Below are 12,500 nucleotides of genomic sequence, written 5' to 3' on the forward strand. Positions count from 1 at the left end.
CCTCAGAAGGTTCATGTGTGTGGAGAGTGACCTCAGAAGGTTCAGGTGTGTGGAGAGTGACCTCAGAAGGTTCATGTGTGTGGAGAGTGACCTCAGAAGGTTCAGGTGTGTGGAGAGTGACCTCAGAAGGTTCATGTGTGTGGAGAGTGACCTCAGAAGGTTCATGTGTGTGGAGAGTGACCTCAGAAGGTTCATGTGTGTGGAGAGTGACCTCAGATGGTTCAGGTGTGTGGAGAGTGACCTCAGAAGGTTCATGTGTGTGGAGAGTGACCTCAGAAGGTTCATGTGTGTTGAGAGTGACCTCAGAAGGTTCAGGTGTGTCGTCACCACTTACGATAGTGCGGGTCCAGGTATCCGTTCCGAGGGTCCATGGCGAACAGGGCGCCCCTGTAGGGCAGGTGGTGGTCCGTCAGGTGGGGCAGCGACCCGTGGAGCTCCTTCTTCAGCGGCGACGGTCGGTCCTCGGTGGACGTGGACGGCTCCTCGCTCCGGGTCCGGTCCCCGGGGGTCTGGGCGCCGAGAGCATTGCGGCGCTCGCGGACGTACGGCGTGTTGTCGTCTTCTGCGGAGACACGTGGACAGAATGAGTGAAAGACACGCGTGTGGTTCTTCACACGCATCTGTGAAGCCTCAGAGTCGCGTCACGTCGGCAGGATCAGGCTCGAGAGCGGCTTTACCTCGGCCAGATGTGGGGGTTCAACAAATACACCCTTCATTCCTCACAGCGTCTCCCACAAGATTCTGTTCTTTCACAGAGAATCCCACAGAGGAAGCAACAAGGTCTACATTACTGTCATGATCCACCTCCTGCCCCCCCTCAACCGTCATGATCCCCCTCAACCCGGGCCCTCTTCTCCCACTAAACCTCCCTCGGACTGAGGGCCAGATGGGGGGAGGGTCTCCGGGGGAGAAGCTAAAGGATAAATGTGGAGTTGAGTTCAAGGACTGGGAAGAACCTGGACTCACACCGTGACCTCTGAACCTGCAGCGGGGGGGGGTCGGCATGAATGATTTAAAATCACTGTTTAAATAATAACATTTGACCAGTTTAACCATCACAGACAATAACAATAACCAGTTTAACCATCACAGACAATAACAATAACCAGTTTAACCATCACAGACACTAACAATAACCAGTGTAACCATCACAGACACTAACAATAACCAGTTTAACCATCACAGACACTAACAATAACCAGTTTAACTATCACAGACAATAACAATAACCAGTTTAACCATCACAGACACTAACAATAACCAGTTTAACCATCACAGACACTAACAATAATCAGTTTAACTATCACAGACAATAACAATAACCAGTTTAACCATCACAGACAATAACAATAACCAGTTTAACCATCACAGACACTAACAACAACCAGTTTAACCATCACAGACACTAACAATAACCAGTTTAACCATCACAGACAATAACAATAACCAGTTTAACCATCACAGACACTAACAACAACCAGTTTAACCATCACAGACACTAACAATAACCAGTTTAACCATCACAGACAATAACAATAACCAGTTTAACCATCACAGACACTAACAACAACCAGTTTAACCATCACAGACACTAACAATAACCAGTTTAACCATCACAGACAATAACAATAACCAGTTTAACCATCACAGACACTAACAATAACCAGTGTAACCATCACAGACACTAACAATAACCAGTTTACCCTTAACAGACAATAACAATAACCAGTTTAACCTTCACAGACACTAACAATAACCAGTTTAACCATCACAGACACTAACAATAACCAGTTTAACCATCACAGAAAATAACAATAACCAGTTTAACCATCACAGACACTAACAATAACCAGTTTAACCATCACAGACACTAACAATAACCAGTGTAACCATCACAGACACTAACAATAACCAGTTTACTCTTAACAGACAATAACAATAACCAGTTTAACCATCACAGACACTAACAATAACCAGTTTAACCATCACAGACACTAACAATAACCAGTTTAACTATCACAGACAATAACAATAACCAGTTTAACCATCACAGACACTAACAATAACCAGTTTAACCATCACAGACACTAACAATAACCAGTTTAACTATCACAGACAATAACAATAACCAGTTTAACCATCACAGACAATAACAATAACCAGTTTAACCATCACAGACACTAACAACAACCAGTTTAACCATCACAGACACTAACAATAACCAGTTTAACCATCACAGACAATAACAATAACCAGTTTAACCATCACAGACACTAACAACAACCAGTTTAACCATCACAGACACTAACAATAACCAGTTTAACCATCACAGACAATAACAATAACCAGTTTAACCATCACAGACACTAACAATAACCAGTGTAACCATCACAGACACTAACAATAACCAGTTTACCCTTAACAGACAATAACAATAACCAGTTTAACCATCACAGACACTAACAATAACCAGTTTAACCATCACAGACACTAACAATAACCAGTTTAACTATCACAGACAATAACAATAACCAGTTTAACCATCACAGACACTAACAATAACCAGTTTAACCATCACAGACACTAACAATAACCAGTTTAACTATCACAGACAATAACAATAACCAGTTTAACCATCACAGACAATAACAATAACCAGTTTAACCATCACAGACACTAACAACAACCAGTTTAACCATCACAGACACTAACAATAACCAGTTTAACCATCACAGACAATAACAATAACCAGTTTAACCATCACAGACACTAACAACAACCAGTTTAACCATCACAGACACTAACAATAACCAGTTTAACCATCACAGACAATAACAATAACCAGTTTAACCATCACAGACACTAACAATAACCAGTGTAACCATCACAGACACTAACAATAACCAGTTTACCCTTAACAGACAATAACAATAACCAGTTTAACCTTCACAGACACTAACAATAACCAGTTTAACCATCACAGACACTAACAATAACCAGTTTAACCATCACAGAAAATAACAATAACCAGTTTAACCATCACAGACACTAACAATAACCAGTTTAACCATCACAGACACTAACAATAACCAGTGTAACCATCACAGACACTAACAATAACCAGTTTACTCTTAACAGACAATAACAATAACCAGTTTAACCATCACAGACACTAACAATAACCAGTTTAACCATCACAGACACTAGCAATAACCAGTTTAACCATCACAGACACTAACAATAACCAGTGTAACCATTACAGACACTAACAATAACCAGTTTAACCATCACAGACACTAACAATAACCAGTTTAACCATCACAGACACTAACAATAACCAGTTTAACCATCACAGACACTAACAATAACCAGTGTAACCATCACAGACACTAACAATAACCAGTTTACCCTTAACAGACAATAACAATAACCAGTTTAACCTTCACAGACACTAACAATAACCAGTTTAACCATCACAGACACTAACAATAACCAGTGTAACCATTACAGACACTAACAATAACCAGTTTAACCATCACAGACACTAACAATAACCAGTTTAACCATCACAGACACTAACAATAACCAGTTTAACCATCACAGACACTAACAATAACCAGTGTAACCATCACAGACACTAACAATAACCAGTGTAACCATCACAGACACTAACAATAACCAGTTTAACCATCACAGACACTAACAATAACCAGTGTAACCATTACAGACACTAACAATAACCAGTTTAACCATCACAGACACTAACAATAACCAGTTTAACCATCACAGACACTAACAATAACCAGTGTAACCATCACAGACACTAACAATAACCAGTGTAACCATCACAGACACTAACAATAACCAGTGTAACCATCACAGACACTAACAATAACCAGTTTAACCATCACAGACACTAACAATAACCAGTGTAACCATTACAGACACTAACAATAACCAGTGTAACCATTACAGACACTAACAATAACCAGTTGTTTATGGTGAGATGTTCAAGGAAACACGAAAGAAGCTGAGGCTGGAATATGTTGTCAGGGTGTCTGAGTGAAGCATTGTGGGTAACGACAGACTCTGGTTGAATGAATAGAACTGACTGTATCTTCTCATCCTCAGTCGTCATCTACATTTATTCTTCCTTTAAGGAGGTTATGAGTGCTGCCACCCAGAGGCGGGGAGTTAAATTTCAACCATAATAAGAAAGAATGTTAATTAGAACTGATTGAATATCAATAGAATATAAACTATATTTAGAAGTTTTCCTGCAGCACTGACTGGGGTGAGTGTGAGGAGGAACCAGACGTCTCTGCTTCGGCTGCTGCCCCTGCGACCCTCGTCGCTCGTGAGCACGTGTGAAGCAGGATCTACAGCGTGAACGTCAGAATCAAAGCTGCTGTTGAATCATGAGAAACATCAGATGTTCTTCAACCTTCGTCAAGAAGAAAGTTGCTCAGAACGACGACTCTGCACCAATTAAAGGCTCAGATTAGAGACACAATGAGCGGCGAGAGGGGGAGGTGAAGAGGCAGAAAGAATCAAATGGTTGGAGGCGAAGAGACCCACAGGGTTTCATCCCTTCACTCTCCCACATCTATTACCTGGACTCGTCCTCGGATCTGAACGTGACAGGCAGAGCGAGGGCAGCTCATCCTCGCAGAATGACAGTGTCAGTTATGATATAAGTATTTAATCCTATACTGCACAGCCCGTGATCTTATTAAGGGAATAATGGCACTTATACGCTTAGAGCCGGATTAATAGGTCTGCCCGAGCAAAGCGCAATATTAACATAAAGGGATTTGAGAAGCGGGTTCATCTCCGACATGGATTGAAAGTCAAGGAAGCTGCGAGCGCCGGACGAGGAGAGGCTCGGATATATTTGGCCTTTATCGAAGTTTGCTTCACATCTAAGTCATGAAAACAGTTACATATTTATGAGGCGTCTGACTCGGAGATGTTTTCAGCTTAAGATAGCGAGGAGGCGAGGAGACCTCTGGGTCTGACTCCATTAAAGAGTCCTTTAAGATGATGCTTCCCAGATATCAACTTTATTCTCTAGCTCAGATGGTTTATGTCTACTGCAGTGACACAAGAACCTCAGGTCCATCAACACCAGGTCCATCAACATCATGTCCATCAACATCATCTCCATCAACACCAGGTCCATCAACATCAGGTCCATCAACATCAGGTCCATCAACATCAGGTCCATCAACATCATGTCCATCAACATCAGGTCCATCAACATCAGGTCCATCAACATCAGGTCCATCAACATCAGGTCCATCAACATCATGTCCATCAACATCAGGTCCATCAACATCAGGTCCATCAACATCAGGTCCATCAACATCCGGTCCATCAACATTGAGACGTTTATAATATAATTATCTCGACTTCTGTGTTGAAGTTAAAAACTGTTATATTTGCTTCATATTCAAGTGACATCAGGAGCAGCTCGAGTAGAAGACGCTTCTATCAGTACTTTACTGTGATGACCTTCATCCTTCTCTCTCTTAGTTTGACAAGTGAACCATCAACCTTTGAACTCACAACATTCAACATGAATCCAGCCTCGTGGACGACGATTCAAAGTGATAATAAAAAGGGTCCAAGAACTGACCCTTGAGGAACTCCACAAGAGTCTGTGGGTTTTATTGGGTCAGAACTTCTCTCAACGAATCCCTGTGCGACCCGAGATGACAATATTTGGTTGATAATTGTGGACATAAAGTACATATTCGTTGAAAATATATGTTATTGACCAACATTTGTATTTGTTAAAACATAATTGTAAGTCATTCAAATAAAGAAAAAAAAAAGACAAACATGTTTGATTGTAGTTAAGCTCTGGTCATCATCAGGTCAGGAAAAGGGAAACTATGGAGTGAGACTTGAATCCTGAGGAGCGATCGAACCACAGAGCGTCACATAAGTGTTCCTCGGTGACCCTCGTAACGCCGCGACTCCACGAGAGGTCAAGCAGCAAATGGTTCAATCAAGGCCGTGTCACCGAAGCCTCCCCCAACCCTAGAGGCTTCATCAGGGAGAGTCTGGATCTACGGGGTTCATCAGGGAGGGTCTGGATCTACGGGGGCTTCATTACTGCGTCGTGAACCCTAAACAAACACTCCAGGCTCGATGGATGTCGAGGAGTGAAGAAGCTTCACGCTTCTGTCAGAAACTACAAACTTTCAAACGTTACGACTCCAAACTTCCGCTCGCTCGCCCAGCACACCCTCATTTTTCATTCCTCTTTTCTTTCCCTCTCTTTTCCCAGGGTTGCTGCATCCGTCCGGCGTCTGCAGGTTCTATTCAGCCCAACACAAAAGCATCAGGCCAGTCCTCAGCGGACCGCAGCCGAGCAACCTCTCGACAGAGAGAAAAAAGAACTATCCCGCTCACTCTCTATGGTGATTGAATTTCTTAACATCTTTTCAAAAAGGCGCTTAAATGCCTGGAGGCGAGAGGAAGAAACAAGCTAATGGTGGACGGGGAGCACTGAACAAATTTCAGAGGCCTTTCCTGCTCGCGTTTGAGGTTGAAAGCGAAGCTCCTGCCTTTCAACTTTCAAAGTCCTCCTTCCTCCTGCAGTGTCACTGAAGGATTTGAAAAGAAGGTAATTGTGCGAGTGCTTCCTGATCAGAGAACACGCCCCGGCGCTCGTATGTCAGGAGCTGCTCTCTCGCCCGATAATGGTACCTGCTGCTCCACCGTTCTTCTCGCCGTCTTCATTAAACCTTTAAGTTTCCTCTCTGAGGTCTTCACTCCTAAATACCTCCAGACGGAGCTGCCGGACCAGAACCTTTGATGGGCCGAGAGAAAAGGACGTCTTGGACACGAGGACAGAGTCGCTAGATGTTAAAAGAGATCACGAGATATGGATCAGAGTCTCCTGGAGATCAGAGGCTGAAGTCAACGGTGCCAGAACACTTGAAAACAGCAAATAAAAAGATCCTGAGGTGGAAGGTAGAGAAGCAGGATTACGACCCTCGACAATCTGTCTCTGACGATCAGCCTTTTTCTGATTCGCCCTCCAGCGCCGACTGCTGTCAGTCTCCCGGGCTGGAGATGTTTGTGGGGCGCACAAAGGCCCCGGTGCCCCCTCTAAACAGCCTATTACCTCCTTCTTCTGAGAGACATCAGAGGCGTGATGTTCCTCTGAGCCACAGCCAGACGTGCTTCACCTTCCAACTTCTCAAAGCCCGTCGTCAGTGGCACGAACAGAGGTTTTTGGCCGAGAGAGTCGAGGATACAGTCGAACAACAAAACACTTCAAAGCTCCTCTCCTCCTGAGCAGTAATCGCTTCTTCTTCTCTTGCAAATCGACTCCAAAGACTCGAGTCAATTAACAATGAGGGGGAAGAGATTCCAGCATCTGGCTGCAGTTTAATAAGAGCAGCTTAGGCTCAGCACCTGATTCACCGGCGCCGCAGACGCAGGAAATCAGCCGCGATTAGCGAGAGAAAAGGTGGCGAGCGAAGACTGGCGAGCCCCGAAACAAGAGCTCGCAGGATTAGGACCATTGTCTGAGGGGTGTTTGTCTCTGATGAACTTGGTCTGCTGGACCAGAGAAGCTGCTTCAGATTATTTTAAAGATGCTTCGGATTCAAAGTCTTTGACAAACAAACTAAGATTTTCACTCCTACTCGCCTGTGTTAGTTCTGCTCCCCCACTGGTCCTGATCCGAGCTGAACCTCTTTATGAGGGTTCGCTTCGTGCGACTCCCGCTGGATCTGATCCACAAATAAGGGCTCTGGGTCCAGGTGAGTCTTGGCGAGTCCCTCCTGAGCGACGAGACTCTGGGACTCGACATCACCTATAATGACTCATGGGCCGGGAAGTCTTTTTAAACAGAGTCTGCATCGAGGTCCGGTTCTGGTGGAGACACGACCAGGACCTGGTGAAGTCTATGAAAACAAGGCTCAGAAGAACCAGTTCTCACTTTTAAACTGAACATCTGTGAGTCGAACAGAGTGAATTATTAAAGAGTGACTCGTGACTGAGGTGCGAGCGAGTCCAGGTCTAGATGGTCCTGAAGAGTTTAGTCCTGCAAACCTCTGAATATTCATCCACAAGTATTAAACACTCCTGCGTCTCTGCTCCTTCCCCAGACCCCGGTTCTGAGGCCCTGGTTGTCGGTGCCGCCGGGGGTCTTCTGGGACGCACCCAGGGCTCGGCATCTCGCGGTCCCAGCCTTCAGGCTCCAGGGCTGAGAAGCAGCGAATCAAAGCCCGCTTTTGGCTTCTTCTTCTTCCCGACACTCACCTCAAATCAGCCTCACCGCGGGGGTCGTGCCAGGCCTGCGCCCCCAGCTCCCCCCCGCTCACCCCTCACGGGCTCCCCTCAGACGAGACCCGCGAGCACTTCATCAGAGCCACATTGTGAGGCGGCGGAGCCAGATCCAGCTGAAACGTTCAAGATTCCAAAAATGCTCGCTGATGCGTCTCTGACCACGATAGTTGCAGCTCTTAAGGGTCATTTTAAGGGTCATTTTAAGGGTCATTTTAAGGGTCTCCACACAAAGGGCGACTCGGAATCTGATGGAGCTTCAAAGAGAAGGATCTCATTCAGCGCCGCATTAGTGTCGCCACGACTGTAACCTGTGAGTCTCCGTCACCACGTATGAATCAACATCTGGGCTCGAGGCCCGACCGACCAGAACTTTCTCCACTGATCCGAGGCACCAACTAGTCCAACTTCTGACACCGAAGTGAGTCGAGTCTGTGGCCGTGAGATTAGAAAGTGTTACGAGGAGAAGGAGGAGAAGGAGGAGAAGGAGGAGCAGAAACGAAGCCAAAGGAAGTGAGAAGAACAAACACCTGTAGAAACAAACTCGCCACAAAGAAAAAAACCTCTCGTCCTCCACGAGTGTCAAACGGTGAACTTGAAATTGGCTCATTTAACTTTTGACATTTGATATCGAAGGAATGAGAGGATCAGCCATTTATCTGGAACGGGATTACCCCCCCGCCCCCCGCCCCCCGCCCCCCGCCCCCCCGGCCCCTCAACCACTAAACCCTCTTTCCCACTCAGTCCAGATTCATTAATTTTCATGCAGCTAAGCACTTTATCAATAAGTGGTGAACCAACGCTTGCATGGCGCCCCCTCCTCCTCCTCCCCCTCTTCCTCTCCTCCTCCCTCTCTTCCTCCTCTTCTCCTCCTCCACTCCTCCATCCAGCCGTCTGATCATCCCTTCTTTAATCTCTAGATAACAACACGGGCCAGAGGTTGTTGGTTCTGATCTCACACACTTGTTCGTCACGAGTCCACCTGAAAACACTTGTTTTCATGAACAGCCTGTCCCAGCTAGCCAGGACCAGAGGCAGAAGACCACTGTCAGTGTATTTTTAGGGTCTGAAGGAGGAAACCAGAGTTCACCCACACACCCACTAACACACACACACACACACACACTCACACACACACCCTCATCTTAATCCTCATCTAAAGTGTGTGAACACGACATCAAAGCGGCGACGCTTCATAAACGCTCCGGTCTGAGTGTCTCACGGGTTCTGACGCTGGAGGCCGTCGAGCCGCATTAGATTCCACGTCACAGGTCGCAGCCTCCGCCGCCGCTGCCCCCCCGACGCCACAGATTTGGGGCTAAATGAGGCTTTGATGCTGGAGACACTCAAGGCTTTTCAACCGTTTCCTGCCAGAGCTCGAGACACTGCTGTCAATCATGAGTCGACAAGAACCAGTAGAACCTTCAGCCCGTCATCAGTGGAACCTTCAGCCCGTCATGAGTGGAACCTTCAGCCCGTCCTCAGTGGAACCTTCAGCCCGTCATCAGTGGAACCTTCAGCCCGTCATCAGTGGAACCTTCAGCCCATCATGAGTGGAACCTTCAGCCCGTCATCAGTGGAACCTTCAGCCCGTCATCAGTGGAACCTTCAGCCCATCATGAGTGGAACCTTCAGCCCGTCATCAGTGGAACCTTCAGCCCGTCCTCAGTGGAACCTTCAGCCCGTCATCAGTGGAACCTTCAGCCCGTCCTCAGTGGAACCTTCAGCCCGTCATCAGTGGAACCTTCAGCCCGTCATCAGTGGAACCTTCAGCCCGTCCTCAGTGGAACCTTCAGCCCGTCATCAGTGGAACCTTCAGCCCGTCATCAGTGGAACCTTCAGCCCATCATGAGTGGAACCTTCAGCCCGTCATCAGTGGAACCTTCAGCCCGTCCTCAGTGGAACCTTCAGCCCGTCATCAGTGGAACCTTCAGCCCGTCCTCAGTGGAACCTTCAGCCCGTCATCAGTGGAACCTTCAGCCCGTCATCAGTGGAACCTTCAGCCCGTCATCAGTGGAACCTTCAGCCCGTCATCAGTGGAACCTTCAGCCCGTCATGAGTGGAACCTTCAGCCCGTCATCAGTGGAACCTTCAGCCCGTCATCAGTGGAACCTTCAGCCCGTCATGAGTGGAACCTTCAGCCCGTCATGAGTGGAACCTTCAGCCCGTCATGAGTGGAACCTTCAGCCCGTCATGAGTGGAACCTTCAGCCCGTCATCAGTGGAACCTTCAGCCCGTCATGAGTGGAACCTTCAGCCCGTCATCAGTGGAACCTTCAGCCCGTCATGAGTGGAACCTTCAGCCCGTCATCAGTGGAACCTTCAGCCCGTCATGAGTGGAACCTTCAGCCCGTCATCAGTGGAACCTTCAGCCCGTCCTCAGTGGAACCTTCAGCCCGTCATCAGTGGAACCTTCAGCCCGTCATCAGTGGAACCTTCAGCCCATCATGAGTGGAACCTTCAGCCCGTCATCAGTGGAACCTTCAGCCCGTCCTCAGTGGAACCTTCAGCCCGTCATCAGTGGAACCTTCAGCCCGTCCTCAGTGGAACCTTCAGCCCGTCATCAGTGGAACCTTCAGCCCGTCATCAGTGGAACCTTCAGCCCGTCATCAGTGGAACCTTCAGCCCGTCATCAGTGGAACCTTCAGCCCGTCATGAGTGGAACCTTCAGCCCGTCATCAGTGGAACCTTCAGCCCGTCATCAGTGGAACCTTCAGCCCGTCATGAGTGGAACCTTCAGCCCGTCATGAGTGGAACCTTCAGCCCGTCATGAGTGGAACCTTCAGCCCGTCATGAGTGGAACCTTCAGCCCGTCATCAGTGGAACCTTCAGCCCGTCATGAGTGGAACCTTCACGTTCAACAAGCGACGGTTACTTTAGACGAGACGTTAATGTTCTTCGTCGTTCTTCTGCGTCTGACCCAGAGCTTCCTCCCATTCCACAGGTTTGTTCTTCTGACCTGGTCGACCTCTTTATCGAGGTCACGGTCGAGATCTATGTGAGGTTCACGTCACCATGACGACACCATGACGACACCATGACGACACGATCACTGGATATGTTTGTAACAGCGTCAGCTAAACTGATCAATTCAATTCTCCTTCATTTGTATTATTTGTATTTAAACATCGTTAATATTATTTAATCCAATATTAAAGTTCCATGAATACGTACGAATCTAAATCATATTTATTCTCACGAGTCAATTAAAATAAAGAGTAATAACTAGTAAAAAAAAGACTAAATAATGATCAAATCACAAGTGTTTCCAAACCATCAGGTTCAAAGTGTCACCAGGACTCTATTACCCAGAGTGCATTGGGAAGTTCTGTTCACGGGTTCAGTTCCCAGAAGAGTCTTATTGTGATGAGAATGAATCAACGGTTTGAAGAAACAGTTCTAGTGAAAACACAATAATAAATAACATGAAATAACATGAAATAACATGAAATAATATTAAATTAAATAACAGTAAACAACAGTAAATAAGAATAAACAACATTAAATAAGAGTAAATAACATTAAATAAGAGTAAACAACATTAAATGAGAGTAAACAACATTAAATAAGAGTAAACAACATTAAATAAGAGTAAACAACAGTAAATAAGAGTAAACAACAGTAAATAAGAATAAACAACAGTAAATAAGAGTAAACAACAGTAAATAAGAATAAACAACAGTAAATAAGAGTAAACAACAGTAAATAAGAGTAAACAACAGTAAATAAGAGTAAACAACAGTAAATAAGAGTAAACAACATTAAATAAGAATAAACAACAGTAAATAAGAGTAAACAACAGTAAATAAGAGTAAACAACAGTAAATAAGAGTAAACAACAGTAAATAAGAGTAAACAACAGTAAATAAGAATAAACAACAGTAAATAAGAGTAAACAACAGTAAATAAGAGTAAACAACAGTAAATAAGAGTAAACAACAGTTAATAAGAATAAACAACAGTAAATAAGAATAAACAACAGTAAATAAGAGTAAACAACAGTAAATAAGAGTAAACAACATTAAATAAGAATAAACAACAGTAAATAAGAGTAAACAACAGTAAATAAGAGTAAACAACATTAAATAAGAATAAACAACAGTAAATAAGAGTAAACAACAGTAAATAAGAGTAAACAACAGTAAATAAGAATAAACAACAGTAAATAAGAGTAAACAACAGTAAATAAGAGTA

General features: G+C 45.2%; 1 protein-coding gene across 2 annotated transcripts in view; it reads right to left on the minus strand.

Annotated features, from left to right (window-relative positions):
- Positions 1-12,500, minus strand: part of gli3 (GLI family zinc finger 3) — a 159,918-nt gene that overhangs the window by 90,341 nt on the left and 57,077 nt on the right. For both annotated transcript variants that reach the window (XM_087788425.1, XM_087788424.1), the window contains exon 3: positions 335-562. In XM_087788425.1, the coding sequence (XP_087644551.1) occupies positions 335-562 (228 nt within the window). The remainder of the gene's footprint in view (positions 1-334; positions 563-12,500) is intronic.

This window comes from Callionymus lyra, chromosome 4 (assembly GCF_982586985.1).
Source record: "Callionymus lyra chromosome 4, fCalLyr1.hap1.1, whole genome shotgun sequence".
Classification (NCBI taxonomy): domain Eukaryota; kingdom Metazoa; phylum Chordata; class Actinopteri; order Syngnathiformes; family Callionymidae; genus Callionymus; species Callionymus lyra.